Source organism: Cyprinus carpio, chromosome A1 (genome assembly GCF_018340385.1).
Source record: "Cyprinus carpio isolate SPL01 chromosome A1, ASM1834038v1, whole genome shotgun sequence".
Lineage (NCBI taxonomy): Eukaryota > Metazoa > Chordata > Actinopteri > Cypriniformes > Cyprinidae > Cyprinus > Cyprinus carpio.
This window is the reverse complement of record NC_056572.1, coordinates 37,082,450-37,102,622: the sequence shown is the minus strand read 5'-3', so window position 1 is coordinate 37,102,622 and position 20,173 is coordinate 37,082,450. Positions and strand designations below refer to the sequence as shown.

Sequence of the window (20,173 nt, the reverse complement as noted above, 5' to 3'; positions counted from 1 at the left end):
AATCCTGTCATTTTAACACACAAAGTGTAGACATTGTGAAATATTCATTGTGCATATATTTGTGTTATAACAGAGCTTTATGAGATCGTGATTAACTGAGATGTCAGCTTTTACTGATAATAAAGGAAGCGCTGCTCGCATTCTGCCAAATCATGCACGCTGCAGCCCATGCTTGCGTTTCTGTTTAAAATAACAGTGGTTTGTGAATGTTGATGCTTAGCCTAAATAACAAATATTTTATTGGGAGCATTTATTATGGGATGTTGTGGAGCTTATGAGATGTTACAGAACCATTTCATGTAAATTTCTTCAAATGTACAGAAACATTTTTTTTAGGCCTATAGATTACGTTAATTTGTGTTTTTGCAGGCAAGAGTGGGACAAAACATGAATGTCGCGGGCGGGAGCAGGACCATAGATATCCTCTGGCTAGGGTTTCATTCTCACGACTCCTGGGTGACCCTCATGAAGCTCTGACAGAAGTCTTTCTCTGTACTTTAGAGGAATGATCACTCTTGAGCCACAAAGGGATGCAGCCTTGGTCTGTTGAGAGGTGGTGGTGCCAAGATATAATCGGATATTTTTTTTCGTCTGGACTTTGGTAAAATCTGAAGCATTCTGCAATCAGAATGGGCTTGGGCTTGAAATAATCAGAAAGGGTCTGAGTTATTTGTGGGTATGATAAATCAACCACTTTTGCTGGCTCAACAAGACCTTTCAAGAGGCCATATTCTATTGGTCCTAAAACACTCAGGAAAACATCAACTTTTTTTCCACTATCAATTTCATTGGCGGCAACCCATCGCTCAAATCTTTCCAAATATGTGTCAAAATCCTCTTTGGTGTTGTCAAACTCGTCCTCTATATGTCACTTCAGTCTCTTGAGTTCAGCATGTGACAGTCACTGCCTCTGTGCACTGCAGTCGAGTTGCAAACAGTTCTCTTTTCTATATGCCGATTGTCATCAAGTTTTCTCTTGCATGTTTAGAGTGCTGCAGATTCCAGAACCACCTCGTCACCTCGTTGTTGACGGTGAAGGAACGGCATGGACAAACTTTTCTGCTGAGACCCGTTTACTGACATTATCTCACTCTTGACATCTCTCTCTCGCACATGTGCCATGCATTACATGCAGGGGATATTACCAAAAACTACCGAAGGCATCATATAGATGTGCATGAACAATACACTACAACACCTACAACAAACCAGCATCTTAATCAGCATCTGTTTTGAGTTAAGACTCTTGCCAGGAATCATCAGCAGAGTGAAAGTCCAGATGTTCTTCATTCTTCTCTCTTCTTCAATGATCTTAAGGTATAATAAGCAGAGTGAAAGTCCAGATGTTCTCATTCTTGTGTTCAGATGAGTTCTGAGTGTTTCTTTCCTGGTTACATGTTTAACATGGAACTGCTGAAAGTGACAGAGAGACACCCACTTCCTCTTTTTTTTTGTTAGATGGTCTTTTTATGGGGGGGGGAGAGTAATACATGTTTGTACAAACATGCAAGACTCATGGACGTGAAAATACAACTTTGTGTTCAAAGCATTATTTGAGAGATTTCTAAATATGTATCTATAATCCTTATTCAGACTAAAATCTCAAAGACTAAAAATAAACAATAAGCTCTAGTGGACACACGTGTAAAAACAGCAGCGGTTACCATGGTAACCAAATAAACACGTAGCTGATAAATTAAAATAGTTTTGGTAATTTTTTATCAAAGATTTTTTACCTTAGTTATTGGACTTGAAGTTGTGCTTTTTAATCATTTCATCTTTCCATATGCATATCACATTTGCATAAAATATCACAACTTCATCTAGGTTTACTACATTTTATTTTATCAAGCTTTTAAAATAAGCACTGAGAAAAAAAGCAGTAGTTGCTGCATGTGTTAAAGCTTTTTAACACTGAGCTTTAATACACATTTTTACAAGAACCACTAGTAGCCAGGCGTGTAGTTTAACTGAGCACCGCTGTATATTCTGCTTAATTTTACACTTTTGTTCTGAAATATTCAGTACTTATTTACATCAGATAAAAAAACCTCAAGGGTTTGTGATCATTTATTTCAGTGTCATTTGCAGAACAAAACACTCTTTAAACATCCTTCATGTCTGACTTACAAGACTGTCTTAAATATACAGCAGAAGAGTCTTTAGCTCATTGAGATTCTCTGCTGTGGCTCGTCAGGCAGTGAGATGATTGACAGCAGTGTATTCACTGTAATCCTGATTATTCCTCAAACTGACTCTGTCAGGACAGTGTGCTTTCTTCTGGAAATTCACCACGGCGTAATTCAGATCCTCAGCAGATGTGACGAAGATCTGAGAGTCACTTTATAATGTAACTAGGCTTGTACTTTATAACCCAACGCTGGGTTAAAAAGGGACCAACCCAACAGTTGGGTTGTTTTGACCCAGCAGTTGGCAGAGGTATAAAGTCCAGGGGTCAGAAAGTAAAAAGTCCTGCCATATGTTTATTCCACCCATGAACTCAGCAAGCTGTTTTAACCAGAGGAGAACCAAGTCATTCCTTTCACATCACAAACGAGTCTCGAGTCAGATCCCAAGTCCTCAAAGAGTTAAAGTTAATGAGATAATTAAGTGGACTAATTAAATGATGATTGTGCATTAGTGATGAACACCTGCTGTTAACAATCAACATCACTGAAGAAAAGAGAAAACACAAGAACTACAACTGACTCCAGCACAGCCTTGATACTGATTTATTTCTTTTTTTTAAAATCACACAAGATGCCACCATAACTGTGGTCAAGGTTTGCTTTAATTAGTCTCTTGACCCTTTTAATAACTCAAGATAGTTGGTTTCTAAGCAATTGCAATATTGTTTCACAGCAAACATTTGTGCATTGCTCAAAAGCTTGAAGTAGCAGAGTAACTTGTGGTTTCTGCTAATAAGTCATGGTAAATAAAATCATAAAGCGATTGTCCTCTTTGGTTTATTGTTCAGGTACTGTAGAACTACAAAAAAAAAAAAAAAAAACTATTAAACAAATGCCACCTAATGTGTCAATATTGAATTTAAAAAAAAAAAGCTATGTCGGTCAGGAATTTAGCCATGAACATTTATCATACTATCCTCAACAGTGGTGACAATAATTTTCATACTGCAGTGCATGATGGGAGTTTTTACTATGGTGTTACCCAGCATTCATTGCATCATGAAGCATTTTGTTGATTGTCACCATTGTTGAGATTGGTATACTGGTTCTTGATGTCTCTCTGTGTCTAAATAGTATAGTAGTTTGTTTTTTTTGGTGTATTATATGTATATATATATATACACACACACACACACATATATATTTTTTTTTTTATTAATTCACTATATATTTTAGAACAACAGTGTTCTGTAGTTTCACATAGTTCTTAATGCAAAACCTGAACATATAAATGGAAGCAAGTTATTTTAAATGAAATCAGGCCATTTCATGAGCTTGTTTCATCACATATAAAACAGCAAATATTCATCACTGTAAAACACCACATGCATTTCTACAGAAAGAGAGATCTAGCGCAACAAGTCAAGGGTCAAGAGCACAACTAAATCAAAACACGATCTCCATGATGGTGGATTCATTTTAACCAATAAAACATCAACATCTGATCCTCTGTATTCCTGTTCATCATTAATGCACAATCATCATTTAATTAATCACTTATTTATCTCATTAACTTTAAAACTCTTTGAGGACTTGGGATTTGACTTGAGATTGTTTGTGACTTAAAAGGAATGACTTGGTTCCTCCTCTGGTGAAATCAGCTGCTGAGTTCATGGATGGAGCAAAAATATGGCAGGAACTTTCTGACCCCTGGACTACCCACCTCTGGTCAAAATAACCCAACCGCTGGGTCAAAACAACCCAACCGCTGGGTGGTCCTTTTTTAACCCAGCACTGGGTTTATATTTAACCCAGCATTTTTAGAGTGCAGAGGCTTCCTGAACTGTAGAGTAAACTGATGAATCAGAGGGGTTTGTGGGTAATTGAGCAGTGGCATAAACAGCGTTAGATGAATCAGAGGGGTTTGTGGGTAGTTTGAGCAGTGGCATAAACAGCGTCAGATGAATCAGAGGGGTTTGTGGGTAGTTGAGCAGTGGCATAAACAGCGTTAGATGAATCAGAGGGGTTTGTGGGTAGTTGAGCAGTGGCATAAACAGCGTCAGATGAATCAGAGGGGTTTGTGGGTAATTCTGTGAGTGTCTTTAATCTCATCATAAACATATCCAGTGTGAGAAACCTGAGGAGAGACAGAGAAAAAATTTTACAGCTCTGAATATCTTGATGATGGAGGCATTAGAATTTATTTTCATTATGAATAAAATAATGATATTATTTTATTTTGTAAATTAACTGACTGCTTCATGTTTTCCTGCTCCAGTCTGAGATGACGAATCACCGCCTGCCAAACATTAGCTTTAAATGAGTGACATTATATCATATTTCAACACTGATGTCAGTTTTCACACATCATCAAACATCTGTATTTTGTAGCTGTAGCCAATAGGTGGCGATAGAATCAAAGTGGAAAAACAAATCTTAATTTTAAGCTCGATATGAATGAGAGTTTCTGTATCTAAAGGAGTTTTACCTCGAGACTGATGCTTCTTATAGAGAAACAGTAATAAGAGACCAGTGATGATCAGAACCAGAAGAACCAGAACCAGAAAGATGATCAGAGAAGAGACTGAAAACACTGAATATGAAATAATGAGTGAATCTGATTACTTTGAGCCAGAGTATGTGAGCGGGGTGGAGCGGTATAATTTTGACTGGAGCGAGGAGCGGATTTTTAAAAGTTGAAGTGTCGTGGTTTTCACTCGCTCCAGCACCGCTCCACCACGAGTCCAATTCATGCCAACGGCCCGTAGTATAACAGCATATTTTGCAAAAATTCACACATTAAACATATTTAGCTAGCTTGATACAGATGGATCACTCAAATCAGAAGGTTATGATGACGAGCGGGAAGTTATAGGCTAGTTCTCAAGGAATTTGTTTGTTCCCTTCTACTGAATATTTTCGAGTGAAAGCATGATTTAAACAGATACAGCACATTCACACGCAATCGCTTTCACAATAACGCAGTCAAACAAATGTAATCTTACAGTGTTACTTCATCTGTATCTGATTTTGAATGAGCAGAAATCTGTAAGAAATGCATTGATCTGTAGATAAAATAACTTACAAAAATGTACTGTTATATTCATCACAAACACAATTTGCACAGCAGAAAGCAGCAATTATACCTTTTAATGCTGACAACCATGTTATTAGTTTGGCATGTGGTAGGAAAAAAGAGTTTGCACACAATAGCCTAAGCCACTTTGAAACTCTCCTGTTATTTTATTTATTTTATTTTAATATAAGATTTAACATTTCAAACATAGCCCTACTGAAATACTTTAGCTGTGGAGCAAAGGCGGAGCGGTGTTTCTGGTATCAGTGAGTGAGGAGTGAAGCTGGAGCAGAGTGATTATTAAATGCTTGGAGCGCGGAGGGGAAATTGTTGTCGCTCCACACCGCTCACAAACTCTGCTTTGAGCTTAATATCAAATCATATGTTTATATTTTAACTACACAGGCACCTCTGAACATGTTAGAAGACACTGATGCAGAAGGTTTGAAACCAGAAGCAGATGATGATGAAGATGATGATAGTGATGAAGATGATGATGATGGTGAAGATGATGATGGTGATGATGATGATGATGATGGTGGTGGTGAAGTTGTATCTGAAACATCTGTATAAAACAATGAACTTGTTTTTTGTTTTTTTTTCACACACAGAACTTTTCTCTTGGTGAATATAAGTGTTACTGATGTCATTCACACACTCACTACCCAGAATTCATGTTTGCTGATTCTTAGAAACAAAATCGCGAGCTGTTTGTTTGAGTTTCAGTAACAGAAGTCTGTGGTTTCTCAGTTAATAATAGAGTTAATAGCATACTGGACGAGCATCTTTAACTGCAGCTTCTTTAATTATAGAACAAGACTGGTTCAGTGACTCACAGCAGTACAACAACTGCTCTAATACTGCATCCAGATGAACACACTTCAACTAGTTAAAAACTACAGTAATACTGTGTCCAATGATCAACTAATGCTGCTTTGAGTCCAGATCTGCAGTACTGAACATTTAAAGAATGAAATGAAGAATAAAACACATAAACACTGTCCACTGCTTTATTCTGTGTTCAGTTTCTCATTGAGCAGAACAGCAACATTGATCTAAAACTGCACTTTAACCTGCATTGACTGAAATCATGAACCTTTATAAGGAAACTTCCTCTTTTTAACTGTGGTTTGTGGTTTTTCTTTGTTAAACAGACAGAACATCTACAATTAATCTGCTGGTAAACCTGTATGAACAGAATCAGTTCTCTTGAAAACATCATGGTCACTTTCTTTAGAGAGTCAAGCAACATGATACAACACACACCGTGATCTGCTGAATGGAAGCAAGTTTTTATTTTTAATTATATTATGATTTATATGAGTGAGAAAATCATCCGTACCTGTTCACTGACAGTGAAATCACCCCCACCCACACACACACACAAACACACACACACATACATACATTCATGCCTCTTCATTCATTCATATGTGGTTACTAATTTTATGAGTGTAAACCTGATATTGCAAGATAAGATAATAATACATTGTATGTGTCCTGTTATTGATTTTCTGGTGTTTTTAGTTTTTACATTACAGTCAGTGTTGAGTGTGTGATGTTGATGATCATCATGAGTTTGAGAGTCTCAGTTACTCACCTGTTACAACATTCAGATTCACTTCAGTGTAGGAATCTTTACCCCAAGAGATATCAGCTCCACACCAGTACGTCCCAGAATCCTGTTCACTCAGATCTCTGAAGGTCACAGTGAATACTGCTGCTCTTGTGTAATCAAACAGAGAGAATCTTCCAGAATTAACCCATTTGTTATCATTTTTCTTATCAGTCTTGATGAGGTCAGAACACCATCTAATCTGTATATCTGGCTTCTGTCCTTTACAAAAATACTTTGCATTGTCTGTATATTCTCTATCATATGTGCATGTGATGTTGACTCCTCCTCCTGAATATCCCGTCACACTGATGGAGCTCACCACACCTACAACAAACCAGCATCTCAATACAACACCAATGTATTCATAAGACTGAACAGAGATGAACTTTCAAATATCTTCAAAAGTGTTCAAATCCAACTAAGCATGAGCTGAAGTTAAAGTCTCTGCTGTTTTGAGTGATTTACTGTGAGTTAAGACTCTTGCCAGGAATCATCAGCAGAGTGAAAGTCCAGATGATCTTCATTCTTCTCTCTTCTTCAGTGATCTTCTCTGTTGTTAGTAGATTCAGTTCTTCTGAAGATCTTGATGTGTGATCAGATGAGTTCTGAGTGTTTCTTTCCTGGTTACATGTTTAACATGAGCTGCTGAAAGTGACAGAGAGATGCCCACTTCCTCTGAGAGAGAAAGAGAGAGAGAGAGAGATTGTTAATAAAGAGGGAAGTGAAACTAGTTTTTTTTTTTTTTTTTTTTTTTTTTTTTTTTACAAATGCTTTACATGAACATGCAGATGAAACTCATTACAAAGTATTATTTTATTTATAAAGTTAGATTTTCACAAAATGATTCTATTTCAAATGCTTAGTTTTGTCAGATATGTAATTCAGTTTAAGATGTAATTCAGATCCTCAACAGATGTGATGAAGATCTGAGAGTCACCAGAGACTTCCTGAACTGTAGAGTAAACACAGTTAGCTGAAACAGAGGGGTTTGTGGGTAACTGTTTGTGAATGTGTTTCATCAACTCATAATCACAACCAGTGTGAGAATCCCGCAGAGAGATAGAGAACTGTTTTTATTTCATTATTAAATTAATAAACGTAAATATTTGTTAATATGTACTGCTCTAGTAATCTTTATCTATCATTGATCAAAGCAAACACAATTTTCCAATCACAATTATTGTACTAACAGCTTTATGGTTTCCATTTTTTGCATGAGAACTTTTGAATGCAGAATCAGCGTCTGTCAAAGACAAACATCAAATCAACCTCAAACTCAAATTTCTCTGCTTCGCTCTTTTGTAGTTGTATCCAGCAGGAGGTTTTCATGAAGTAGTTTTGAAGAAGAAGGGAAAGAAGAGGAAAGAAATATAAAGAATTTTTAAATGTGTATGTTTGTGAATGTTTTTGAGCAATTTTGAGCAATGGAAATTTTAAAGAAAGTAAAAGTGCAGGAGTGTGCAGGATGATCAGAAGAAGCACAGACATGCTGATGATCAGAGAAGAGCCTGAAAACACCAGAGATCTGAAGAGTCAAATCTGACTTACTGACAGAAATCTGTGAGTTTGTACCTTACATGAGATGCAGATGAGATCATCGGAGAGTCACCTGATGATGATGATGGTGTTCCATGATACATCTCAGAATCCTGTTCACTCAGATCTCTGGAGAGTCATAGATCATCAGAACTATTTGTCTGCCTTGAACTCTCTGTCCTGAACTATCTATTTGTCCCGTCTCGACCATGGAGGTCTTTAGTGCTTCCATGGCTGGGAGTAGCCATCTGAACCCCCAGACTGCTCAAAAATCCCACCCAAGCTCCCTCTCCCACCACCTCTTCATCATTCCTCACCACCGCCACCGCTGTCCCCATCTCTGCCCCGGACTCCTCTCCTACCTGCTCTGCTGCTGTCGGTCGGCCCCCTGGAGTCATCAGCCCTTCATCCACCATGGCTCCTCCCTCCGTTGGCTCCACCATGGGTCGTCATGTTGGCTGCGGTCTGGGTCCTGCCTGGCTCCTCCTGCTCCAAGTCCCTCCTGTCTCTTCCCTCCATCTAATCTGCCCTGGCTCCTCGTGTCTCCTTTTTGGATCCTCCCTTCATCGTCGCCACCCTGGTTATCTGCCTGCCTCTCTTCCTGTCCTTCACCACTGCCTCGTCCTCCTCCCAACCCCCCTCCCTCCTTTGTTCGTCTGTTTACAGCGTGATATTATGGGTTCCAGGAGGGGGAAGTATTGTCACAGTTATGGACTTGTTTTGTGTTTTTATTTAGTTTTTGCTTTCATGCCCATTTTGAGTTTGACCTAGTTTTCCTTAGTTCCCTTGATTAGTTTATTCTGTTCACCTGTGTCATGTTAATGAAGTAATTTACTCCCTCTCTTGTCTGTGTATTTAAGTTCCCTCCTCAGTTTCTTTGGTGGTTGGTTATTATAGGTGTGTATGTTGATTGTGTTACCCTGTGCTGTGTATGAATTTTCATCATCTTGGATTACTATTAAATGTTATATGGATTACCTTCATCTTCGTGCACCTCCCTTCACAAGAACGTGACAATGAGCTCATAGATGATTTATTAAAATAGCTGTGAAATCAAAACCAGTTCTTGCTTTTTTATTGAACATTACAGTTTTTATTATAAATGATTTACCTGAGCACATAAATTTTTTTATTCATGTAATCTGGTTAACTTTAATCAAAATAACTTACACTTCACCTCAGTCAGGGGAGAGAAGTTGTGCATTTATGTCATTTCAGATTTTCATAACCCATTCATATCATATTTGCATACAATATCATGACTTCATCTAGGTTTATTACTTACATTTTATTTTATCAAGCTTTTAAAATAAGCACGGAGAAAAAAAAAATATACAGTTGCAGTTGCTTCCTGTTTTAAATTTTGTGAGCCTTTTAACACTGAGTCTTAATAATTATTATTTTTTTTTTTTACAAAAACCGTTAGTGACCAAGCGTGTAGATTGACGATAACCAAACTAAATGAGCACTGCTTCTGCTTTAATTTCACACTTCTGTTCTGAAACAGTACTTATTTACATCAAATGCTGACCAAAAACTCAAGGGTTTCTGATCATTTATGTCAGTGTCATTTGCAGAACAAAACACTGCATCTTTAAACATCCTTCATGTCTGACTTACAAGACTGTCTTAAATATACAGCAGAAGAGAACCACGTAAATAACACAAATACCAAACATTGACACTTAAACCCAAAATCAAAAGTCAAAGTCTTCAGCTCATTGAGATTGTCTGCTGTCGCTCGTGAGATGATTGACAGCAGCGTATTCACTGTAATCCTGATTATTCCTCAAACTGACTCTGTCAGGACAGTCTGCTTTCTTCTGGAAATTCACCACGGCGTAATTCAGATCCTCAGCAGATGTGATGAAGATCTGAGAGTCACCAGAGGCTTCCTGAACTGTAGAGTAAGCTGATGAATCAGAGGGGTTTGTGGGTAATTGAGCAGTGGCATAAACAGCGTCAGATGAATCAGAGGGGTTTGTGGGTAGTTGAGCAGTGGCATAAACAGCGTCAGATGAATCAGAGGGGTTTGTGGGTAATTGTTTGTGAGTGTCTTTAATCTCCTCATAATCACATCCAGTGATATAAACCTGAGGAGAGACAGAGAAATTATTAACAGCTCTGAATATCTTCATGATGGAGGCATTAGAATTTATTATCATTATGAATAAAAATCAACATCTTATTTTTATACAGTAACTGGACTGACTGCTTCATGTTTTCCTGCTCCAGTCTGAGATGACGAATCACCGCCTGCAAAAACAAGGGTCTAAATTAATGATTTATTATATCACATTTCAACACTGGTGTCTAAAGGAAATGTTCCCTTTCAAGGGAACTTCGAACTGCGTCCTCTAGGGGTCGCTATATGGGGACACCTCGTCGTGACCCGTGTCTGAAGCATACAAATGAAAAAAAACACCAACGAGTTGGCCAGCGACAGCCTCTGACGTCACTACCGGTGCGACTATAAAACAGGCATCGGGGGAAAACACGTCATAAGAGCGCTCTTTTCTCTGTCTATCATGGCGACTACTAGCAAGCGTTTAGACAATGTATGCATCCGTGTCGGCGTTATTAGACACTTGATGACACACACGATCTTTACGTGATTTGTTTGGGTAAAGAGCACGCACGCGATGTCTTTGAGGAGGCAATCTGCGTGCATTGCGAGCATTTTTTCAAGAAAAAAAGCTCCGCTCTCGTTCGTCTCTCTTTCCGAAAAAAAAAAAAAAAGGCAGTCATCTGCTTCCCGCGGTTCAGGACCCGCCGTTGCTGAGGCACGGAGGAGAATGAGCTCGTGAGAATTTCAGGTGGATCTGTCTGAATGGTTTAAAGAGGGACTTTCGCTTTCGCGCTCAAAATGGCGGCGGACGAGAGAGAGCCTCGGGAGGATGATGTTATATCTTTAACACTTTCTGATACTGAGGTTAGTGCTCTGCTGGGTTTTTACCCAGGAAAAGCAGGAGATATTTGAGGATGGTGAAGAAGCTGAGGCTGAGCCTTCTCAATTCTCCTGCCCTGCGTATGTAGAGCTGTTGGAGTTTATGGATCGCACCTAGATGAGCGTTATCTTTCCGACCATAGCCCTCCAGCTCAGGTGAGCCTTCCATTTCTGCCTGATCTCCATACAGAGATCGAAAGGAAATGAAAGAGGCCGTTTTCTTCTCGCATCCATCGGTTTCGGCATAAGAGTTTTGCCGACATCGAGTCGATGCGCGAAAACGGCTATGAGAGGATGCCCCCTGCAGAAAGAGCTTTCATTCTGCGGGGGAGACATCCTCTCTTAATCTCCCTCCTTGCCATCTAAGCCCCTTCAAGCAATGCATCTTGCTTAAATGGCAAGGCATACGCAGCACAGCAGGTCAGGCTGTGGCTTTATTACAAAAACGTGACAAATGAGCTCATAGATGATTTATTAAAATAGCTGTGAAATCAAAACCAGTTCTTGCTTTTTTATTGAACATTACAGTTTTTATTATAAATGATTTACCTGAGCACATAAATTTTTTTATTCGTGTAATCTGGTTAACTTTAATCAAAATAACTTACACTTCACCTCAGTCAGGGGAGAGAAGTTGTGCATTTGTCATTTCAGATTTTCATAACCCATTCATATCATATTTGCATACAATATCATGACTTCATCTAGGTTTATTACATTTTATTTTATAAAGCTTTTAAAATAAGCACTGAGAAAAAAAATATATACAGTTGCTTCCTGTTTTAAATTTTGTGAGCCTTTTAACACTGAGTCTTAATAATTATTATTATTTTTTTTTACAAAAACCGTTAGTGACCAAGCGTGTAGTTTGACGATAACCAAACTAAATGAGTACTGCTTCTACTTTAATTTCACACTTCTGTTCTGAAACATTCAGTACTTATTTACATCAAATGCTGACCAAAAACTCAAGGGTTTGTGATCATTTATTTGAGTGTCAGAACAAAACACTGCATCTTTAAACATCCTTCATGTCTGACTTACAGGACTGTCTTAAATATACAGCAGAAGAGAACCACGTAAATAACACAAATACCAAACATTGACACTTAAACCCAAAATCAAAAGTCAAAGTCTTCAGCTCATTGAGATTGTCTGCTGTGGCTCGTCAGGCAGTGAGATGATTGACAGCAGTGTATTCACTGTAATCCTGATTATTCCTCAAAACTGACTCTGTCAGGACAGTCTGGCTGCTTTCTTCTGGAAATTCACCACGGCGTAATTCAGATCCTCAGCAGATGTGATGAAGATCTGAGAGTCACCAGAGGCTTCCTGAACTGTAGAGTAAACTGAAGAATCAGAGGGGTTTGTGGGTAATTGAGCAGTGGCATAAACAGCGTTAGATGAATCAGAGGGGTTTGTGGGTAATTGAGCAGTGGCATAAACAGCGTTAGATGAATCAGAGGGGTTTGTGGGTAATTGTTTGTGAGTGTCTTTAATCTCCTCATAATCACATCCAGTGTGAGAAACCTGAATAGAGACAGAGAAATTATTAACAGCTCTGAATATCTTCATGATGGAGGCATAAGAATTTATTTTCATTCTGAATAAAAATCAACATCTTATTTTATACAGTAACTGGACTGACTGCTTCATGTTTTCCTGCTCCAGTCTGAGATGACGAATCACCGCCTGCCAAAACAAGGGTCTAAATTAATGATGTTATATCACATTTCAACTCTGGTGTCTAAAGGAAATGTTCCCTTTCAAGGGAACTTCGAACTGCGTCCTCTAGGGGTCGCTATGGGGAACACCTCGTCGTGACCCGTGTCTGAAGCATACAAATGAAAAAACACCAACGAGTTGGCCAGCGACAGCCTCTGACGTCACTACCGGTGCGACTATAAAACAGGCATCGGGAAAACACGTCATAAGAGCGCTCTTTCTCTGTCTATCATGGCGACTACTAGCAAGCGTTTAGACAATGTATGCATCCGTGTCGGCGTTATTAGACACTTGATGACACACACGATCTTTACGTGATTTGTTTGGGTAAAGAGCACGCACGCGATGTCTTTGAGGAGGCAATCTGCGTGCATTGCGAGCATTTTTTTCAAGAAAAAAAAGCTCCGCTCTCGTTCGTCTCTCTTTCCGAAAAAAAAAAAAAGGCAGCCATCTGCTTCCCGCGGTTCAGGACCCGCCGTTGCTGAGGCACGGAGGAGAATGAGCTCGTGAGAATTTCAGGTGGATCTGTCTGAATGGTTTAAAGAGGGACTTTCCCTTTCGCGCTCAAAATGGCGGCGGACGAGAGAGAGCCTCGGGAGGATGATGTTATATCTTTAACACTTTCTGATACTGAGGTTAGTGCTCTGCTGGGTTTTTACCCAGGAAAAGCAGGAGATATTTGAGGATGGTGAAGAAGCTGAGGCTGAGCCTTCTCAATTCTCCTGCCCTGCGTATGTAGAGCTGTTGGAGTTTATGGATCGCACCTTGATGAGCGTTATCTTTCCGACCATAGCCCTCCAGCTCAGGTGAGCCTTCCATTTCTGCCTGATCTCCATACAGAGATCGAAAGGAAATGAAAGAGGCCGTTTTCTTCTCGCATCCATCGGTTTCAGCATAAGAGTTTTGCCGACATCGAGTCGATGCGCGCGAAAACGGCTATGAGAGGATGCCCCCTGCAGAAAGAGCTTTCATTCTGCGGGGGAGACATCCTCTCTTAATCTCCCTCCTTGCCATCTAAGCCCCTTCAAGCAATGCATCTTGCTTAAATGGCAAGGCATACGCAGCAGCAGGTCAGGCTGTGGCTTTATTACAAAATAAATGCTTCAAGCATATCAGACTGATCTGCTGAGAGACCTGGATAGAGGCGAAGGCCTTTTTCCTGATCAGGTAGCCGAGCTGCGCCGCACCACAGGCCTCTCTCTGGGCTACCAAGCAGGCCGCCTCTGCTAAGCGCAGGACTATGGCAGCCATGGTGGTGGCGGAGAGACATCTGTGGATGAACCTGGCAGACATCGGGAGGAAAGAAAAGGCTTTCTTCTCGATGCTCAGGTTTCGCCTTCTGAACTTTTCGGTATTTCCGTTGAGACGGTGATCGAGAAGTTCGGGGAGACGAAGGCGCACTCCGCTGCTTTCAGATCCTTCGTTCCACGAAGGTCCAGGTCTGAGCCCGAACAACATAGGGGTCCTGGCCTGTCTCGATCTGAGGATAAAAGACGGGCACAGAAGGCTAGTGTCGCGACTCATGCTCCTCCCCCACCTGCGGGCAGGGTTAAGAGGAATTGTGGGTCACAAGGGGGTAAGCAGAACCTAAGGGATGTGATCCAGACGAGGCAGCGTTCTCGTCTGAGTCAGAGTGATACTGAGGTATCTACTCGTTCCCTTTAGGGATTTTTAACTTCTGCTTTTATCCTCCCCTTCCTAATTCCCCTGTAACCACCAGCTCTCCACCTGATCGAGGTTAGGTGGAAACCTCTAACACATAAGTCTCCTATGCTGGACCTATAATGTTTTTGGCTGGTTCTATGTTCATAGCAACCACCTTACTGATGGTCCGGACTAAAAGGAGGCGCCCCTTGAGCGGGGCTCTAGTGCAGGAGGGTGGGAGTATAAAAAATAACCCTTTCTGTATATACTTATGTGTAAATTGCTGGTGGTTATGTGTCTACTAATAAACTCTGTGAGTTTCCTTTGCAGTGCTCAGTTACAGGGTTTACCAAACACTCGTCAGCACCAGCCATCCGGCTTCATGTTCCGGTATTAGGCGGCTGAGATCACAGGTTTCTGCGGGAGCCTCCTTGATCATCAGGCCTGGCACAGCACTGCAGGGAATTTCATGGATGTCCGGCCAGGTCACCCTGAGGGGTCTCCTGGCCGCTTAGGTGCTGTCGCATCCAGCGGGAAGTGAAGGTGGCAGTTACAGAAGTCTTCTTGTATATGCTGCCTCAGGTGATGCTCCCCTCGCTAGAGGTTTATAAAATTCGAGCTTGCCTCTCCCGTTCGGTTCAGCGCCTCTGCGATGCTTAGGAACCTTTAGGTACACACGCTAAGCTCTGTGTACTTTCTGAAAGCCACATGGTGGTCAGTGTGCACGTGAACACTTTGCGCACTTTCTAAAAAATCCACGTATTGGTAAGTGTGCACGCAAAGACTCTGCGCACTTTCTGAAATCCTGTATGGTAAGGGTTACGCGCTCCGCCTCGTTCCCTTTCTTGAGATGATTAGACCTTTGTTCCTTGGGCTTCATTCAGCCAGTGTGTATTTGTTTATACACCTCAAGCATCGCTTCCCTCAACATGAGGGGCTATTCGGGCGATTCTTGTGGTAGTTTAGCAGCGCTCCCCTTTTCAAGAAGGGTCGCCTATGAGCATGCTTCTCTGTATTCAGGAGTTCTCCTCTCATATGAGACTGAGTTCACTGTTTTTCCCAGAGCACTCCAGCATTATTTCCACAGATCGAGTTGATGACTCAAAACATACTTTTTTGAGATGCACCATTCCATCTATGAGCTGCTCTATCAGAGTGCCACGAGAGAGCCCTTCCTTAGAACAGTATTTGAAAATCCATGATATGGTAAGTGTGCACGTGAAGTCTTTGCACACTTTCTGAAATCCACACTGTGGTAAGTTCGCACGCTAGTACTCTGCGTTCTTTATAAAATCCTATATGGTGAGAGGGCTTCGCGCGGCAATTTGCTTCGTATCTTTCTTGAGCTGGTAAAAGCCCCGTTCATCTTGGGCGCCACTCCACCCATGTATCCTCGGATACCTATCTAAACAGGGTGTTGCTACTGGAGATCTGTTGAGACAGCTCCTTCAGCAAGCTTTTGCGGAAGCAAGCTGTAGCCCCTGTGTGACAGGCTAGACTTAGTATAAAAAATGCTAGGTTCCTAGCTGTATCCCTTTAAAGGAATCTTTCCTGATTCCAAGCCTTTAGCTCTACCACCGGGCGGAGGCTCTAACAATTAAGTTGGGTATGTAGCTTAGGCCTTTGGCCGTAAGGGGTATTGTCACAGACAGCCGTCTAAACGTCCCGGGGGCAACTCCCATTGAAATGGGAGAGTTGGTACTTAGTGTTCGCCATGATTTCTGGCCTGCACTCCCCTCAGCATGGCGGCGTGGGAATACTGTTCCCCATAGCGACCCCTAGAGGACGCAGTTCGAAGTTCCCTTGAAAGGGAACGTCTCAGGTTACGAATGTAAACCATGGTTCCCTGAGTAGGGAACGAGACACTGCGTCCTCTAGCTCCCTGCCATGCTTCGGACGCAAGCTTCAGACGAAGAAGTGAATGACGTGTTTTCCCGATGCCTGTTTTATAGTCGCACCGGTAGTGACGTCAGAGGCTGTCGCCGGCCAACTCGTTGGTGTTTTTTCATTTGTATGCTTCAGACACGGGTCACGACGAGGTGTTCCCCATAGCGACCCCTAGAGGACGCAGTGTCTCGTTCCCTACTCAGGGAACCATGGTTACATTCGTAACCTGAGACGTTTTCACACATCATCAAATATCTTTATTTTGCTCATGTCTCATTGCAGCCTGCAGGTGGCGACAGACTCAAACAGATAAATCTTTGCATTTTAAACTCCGTATAAATGGAGTTTCTGCATCTAAAGACATTAAGAAGGAGGTCTACCTCGAGACTGATGCTTCTTACAGAGAAACAGTAATAAGAGACCAACGATGATCAGAACCAGAACCAGAAGAACCGGAACCAGAGAGATGATTGGAGAAGAGTCTGAAAACACAGGAGATAAACAATCAGATTAATCAGTCTGATCACGCTGAGCTAAATATCAGATCAGATCATGGGTGCAGCTTGTTTGAGACAGGATTGACCAGAGCATGATACTGGGCTTGCAGGTTACAGGTTTCACGTTGAACATTCACACAAGCGGTGTAAACAATGTTCTTTTCTTATATTCAGTTATGCTCATGTGTACCTGAAGGTCTCCTAAACAGACTTCTTGAGCACAGAATCACTCTAAACCGGCTCTGTTTAAAGAAACTGTGACCTGAAGTTAAAATGTGAAGAAAAAACCCAAACTATACCACAATATTTTAGTTTTGAGGATGGAAATACAGTGCCCCACGTAGTTACATAGAGCCACTGAAAGTCAAATGTCCATTTATGGCACACTAACTGCTGTTGATGTTGTTAGAAAGACCGAGTCTGTACGCATGCGCAGAAAGAGCAAGAGTGACTGAGCAGGGAAGAGCAAAGACTGTGCATGTGTGCATCAATGAGCAAAAGTAAGTTATCTGTTTATCAAGTTAGTGATAATTGACAGGTAAACAGTTCATTATGAATGTGTATATCGTATTTCATATGCTCCTGTATTTTGCTGTCATATTAGTAACTGAATAGCACTTTATTTGAAGTTTATGTAAATTACCTCATAAGCGGTTTTGAGTATGAAAGTGTTTGCCATTTCTAACCACTAGGTGGTGTTATAATATTCCATTGCTGTTGATATACAGTAGTTTGTTTCTTTCATAATATTTAACCTAAGAATTTCATTTGAAAATATGCTAGCAATTCATGTAAATGTCTTTGGAATAATATTATTGAGACATAAAAGTCAATCTACTTATTTTTCTGTTCACACACAAATACATATTCCTGCATATGTGAACACACACCGATGGTGAATAATGACAACCTGTAATGCTTGTGTTCAGGTGTGTTGTGTGCATCTTGGTTGTAAATTACTCCAGTTCTAAGAGTAATTCCACTCAGGATGAAGCTGATCAGAGCCTGTGTTTTGACTGACACCCCTTGAGGAAAGCTAGATATCAGACCTCATCTAACTCCACCTCGGCTTTTATGCTTTTGTGACACAAGATTAATTTAAACAGCCCACTGTGAACACCCTTGTAATTCACTTCAATCTTTTCAAACTTTATGAATGATTATATTCAAGTGGTATCGGAAGCAAGCAGAGGACGGCTGTTTCTAAAGCATTCAGTGCCATCTGCTGATAAAAACTAAGCTCAGAATTGATTCGAGAGACAATCACGGTGCATTCGAAAAATCTCAGAATCGATGCAGAATCATTTCTCGATTTGTGATGCATGGATTTATTAACGCAGCCCTAAGGTCTATAATAGCAACACAAGAATGACTTGATCATCCTTATTATTATTATTATTTCACATTTGAAAAAGTTCAATGTATTAAATTACATTACTTATTTTAGAGTAAAAAAACAAGAGATGAAAATTATTCTATGTTTAGAAATCTTTCAGCCACTGGGGGGTGTCAGAGCTCCTCACAAATTACACCAAGAATCATGTTTGTGTTTCAGCACCTGCTGGAGTAAAACTAGATGGAGACGATTTAGAAACTCCTGTGATCTGTGGAGCTCTGACTGATGAGAAAGAAGAAAAAGATGATGATGGTGGTGATGATGATGATGATGATGGTGGTGATGATGATGATGATGATGGTGGTGATGATGATGATGATGGTGGTGATGATGATGATGATGATGATGATGATGGTGGTGGTGAAGTTGTTTCTGAAAGATCTGTATAAAACAATGATTTTTTTTTTTTCACACACAGAACTTGTCATCACGTGTCTCTTGGTGTATATAAGTGTTACTGATGTCACTCACTACCCAGAATTCATGTTTGCTGATTCTTAGAAACAAAATCGCGAGCTGTTTGTTTGAGTTTCTGTAACTAAAGTCTGTGGTTTCTCAGTTAATAAATGAGTTCATAGCAGGTGACTGGACGAGCATCTTTAACTGCAGCTTCTTTAATTATAGAACAAGACTGGTTCAGTGACTCACAGCAGTATAAAAAATAAGACTGCAGCACAACCACTGATATAATTCTGCTTGTTGATGAGTACTTTAATAGTGTGTAAATTGATTAATTATTTGTGCTGATTTTGGTATAGATCTGCAGGACTGGACATTTAAAGAATGAAATGAAGAATAAAACACATAAACACTGTCCACTGCTTTATTCTGTGTTCAGTTTCTCATTGAGCAGAACAGCAACATTGATCTAAAACTGCACTTTAACCTGCACAGACTGAAATCATGAACCTTTATAAGGAAACTTCCTCTTTTTAACTGTGGTTTGTGGTTTTTCTTTGTTAAAAAGACAGAACATCTAAAATTAACCTGCTGTTGTTTGAATATATTCAGTTCTCTTAAAAACATCATGATCACTTTCATTGCACAGTGAAGCAACATGATACAAGACACACCATGATCTGCTGAATGGAAGCTACACTGTAAAAAATAAGTGTCATTTTAACTGTACAATTTTGTAAAAACGCTACAAAAAAAAAGTGTTAATAGGTTAACAGTAAGTTCCTGTACTATATACAGGGAAAAACTGTAAAAGATCTAACCAGACATTTCATGTAATTTTCCAGTAAAATGCTGTTAATTTTACAGTTTTTAGAAATAAAAAAAGAACAAATCAATGTATAATTTACAGTCAAAAACTGTAAACTGATATTCCCAGAATTCCCTGTGTGACGCTCCACATTTGAAAGTATTTTGTTTAAATAATCATGTTTTTTAATAGTTTTTTGTTATCAGTTGTACATTTGGGCTTTATGTTACATCTTCTGCTGTTTAATGAAAGTTTATTGAATTGTTTAAGTATCGTGTGTCACCATGATGGTGTTTTGTGTTTGCATGAATGACTTTGTGCACCTTCTATATATTAATATAAACTTCTGCTTGTGGCGAAGCTACTTGTGATGAACTTCGATTCTTCATGTGGCTTTCTCTTTTACCACCTGCATTATTATGGTGGTTGTCAGTATGTTAAAGGTACAAAACAGATTTTAATAGCAGTGTGCGTTGTTGAATTTACTGGTTTACATTAACAATTTTCTTGT

General features: G+C 40.1%; 1 protein-coding gene and 1 long non-coding RNA gene across 2 annotated transcripts; both read right to left on the bottom strand.

Annotated features, from left to right (window-relative positions):
• Positions 1–4,220: 4,220 nt before the first annotated feature.
• Positions 4,221–5,171, bottom strand: LOC122146444. The gene is made up of 3 exons (XR_006160998.1): positions 4,618–5,171; positions 4,385–4,428; positions 4,221–4,266 (listed from the first exon to the last, which is right to left on the bottom strand). It is a non-coding gene; the product is annotated as an uncharacterized LOC122146444 (long non-coding RNA).
• A 6,638-nt stretch (positions 5,172–11,809) lies between these two features.
• LOC109055473 (putative protein TPRXL) lies at positions 11,810–19,514 on the bottom strand. Its single transcript, XM_042768995.1, has 5 exons — positions 19,502–19,514; positions 18,618–18,875; positions 16,964–17,044; positions 12,955–12,998; positions 11,810–12,836 (listed from the first exon to the last, which is right to left on the bottom strand). The coding sequence occupies exons 1-5, from the start codon at positions 19,512–19,514 to the stop codon at positions 12,543–12,545; spliced, it is 690 nt and encodes a 229-aa protein (XP_042624929.1). The 3' UTR covers positions 11,810–12,542.
• Positions 19,515–20,173: the final 659 nt, after the last annotated feature.